Genomic DNA, 1,393 nt, shown 5'->3' on the forward strand with positions numbered 1-1,393 from the left:
AAATATTAGGGGTTAAAGTATGAAATTGCCGTTTTATTGCAATAGGTTCTTTGAATTTTCATAGAATCTTCATGGTTTGAGGTTTTCGAATGAAACTTTTTTCAAATGGTTTCTGTGATTTTTTTTTTTTAAATTTGAAACATTTGAATATCGACTTTCAATTGTTTTTGTTATTCAATTTAGACAAGAAAGATGGATACTGCGAAAATTCGAGTGATTTTTGAATACGAGTTCCGACGCGGAACTAACGCGGCAGAAACAGCCCGCAATATCAATGCTGCGTTTGGAGAGGGGTCTACTAATGAACGCACCGTGCGATTTTGGTTTAAACGCTTTCGTGATGGAAATTTCGACTTAAAGAACGAGCCACGAGGAAGACCGCCCACACAGGTGAATAACGATGAATTAAGAGAGATAGTGGAAGCCGATCCTAGTCAAACTACCCAGGAATTAGCGGCATGGTTTAACGTTACCTTACCCACAATATTGACTCACTTGCGTCAAATCAATAAAATAAAAAAATACGAAAAATGGGTGCCTCATGATTTGACTGATCTGCAGAAAGAAACGCGTGTTGAAACTTGTGTTGCCTTGTTGAACCGGTACAGAAATGAAGGAATATTGGATCGAATTGTAACATGTGATGAAAAGTGGATTCTTTATGATAACCGGAAAAGAAAAATGCAATGGCTGACCCCAGGTCAAATGCCACAACAGTGTCCTAAAGCAAAACTTACCAATAAAAAGGTAATGGTAACTGTTTGGTGGTCTCAGCATGGTGTTATTCACTATAGTTTTCTCCGATCTGGTCAAGCAATAACGGCAGATGTCTATTGTGCCGAACTCCGAACCATGTTGACAAAACTAGCAGTAAAACAGCCCCGACTCATGAATCGATCTTCACCATTATTGCTCCACGACAACGCGAGACCTCACACAGCACGAGAAACCATTTTGACCCTTCAGGAACTGCAGTTAGAAACCATTCGTCATCCTCCGTATTCACCAGACCTTGCTCCAACGGACTACCATTTTTTTCGTGATTTGGACAATTATCTACGTGACAAGAAGTTTTCTTCCCAGGAGGCAGTACAAAATGCTTTCACACAGTTTGTGCAGTCTAGATCGTCGGAGTTCTATCGCAAAGGCATTAATAACCTTCCCATTAGATGGCAGCAATGTATAGATAATAATGGCAACTATTTTGATTAAATAAATTTGTTAAAAATTTAAAAAATAAACAATTTAGATTTTCAGTACAAATCGGCAATTTCATACTTTAACCCCTATTATTAATAATACTTAATAAATTTATGTATAATTTTTACTTTAAAAAAAGCACTAGTATATATTTATGTGAAAAGCACCCAACAGAAAACAAACAAATCAAATT

The 1,393-nt window shown here is 37.0% G+C and overlaps 1 protein-coding gene across 1 annotated transcript; it reads left to right on the plus strand.

The window, feature by feature from the left end:
- Positions 1-192: 192 nt before the first annotated feature.
- LOC113942555 (histone-lysine N-methyltransferase SETMAR-like) lies at positions 193-1,212 on the plus strand. The gene has a single exon (XM_027633662.1). It carries the CDS (start codon positions 193-195, stop codon positions 1,210-1,212), a length of 1,020 nt encoding a protein of 339 aa, XP_027489463.1.
- Positions 1,213-1,393: the final 181 nt, after the last annotated feature.

Source organism: Corapipo altera, unplaced genomic scaffold, assembly GCF_003945725.1.
Source record: "Corapipo altera isolate COAL_440 unplaced genomic scaffold, ASM394572v1 1408, whole genome shotgun sequence".
Taxonomy (NCBI): Eukaryota; Metazoa; Chordata; class Aves; order Passeriformes; family Pipridae; genus Corapipo; species Corapipo altera.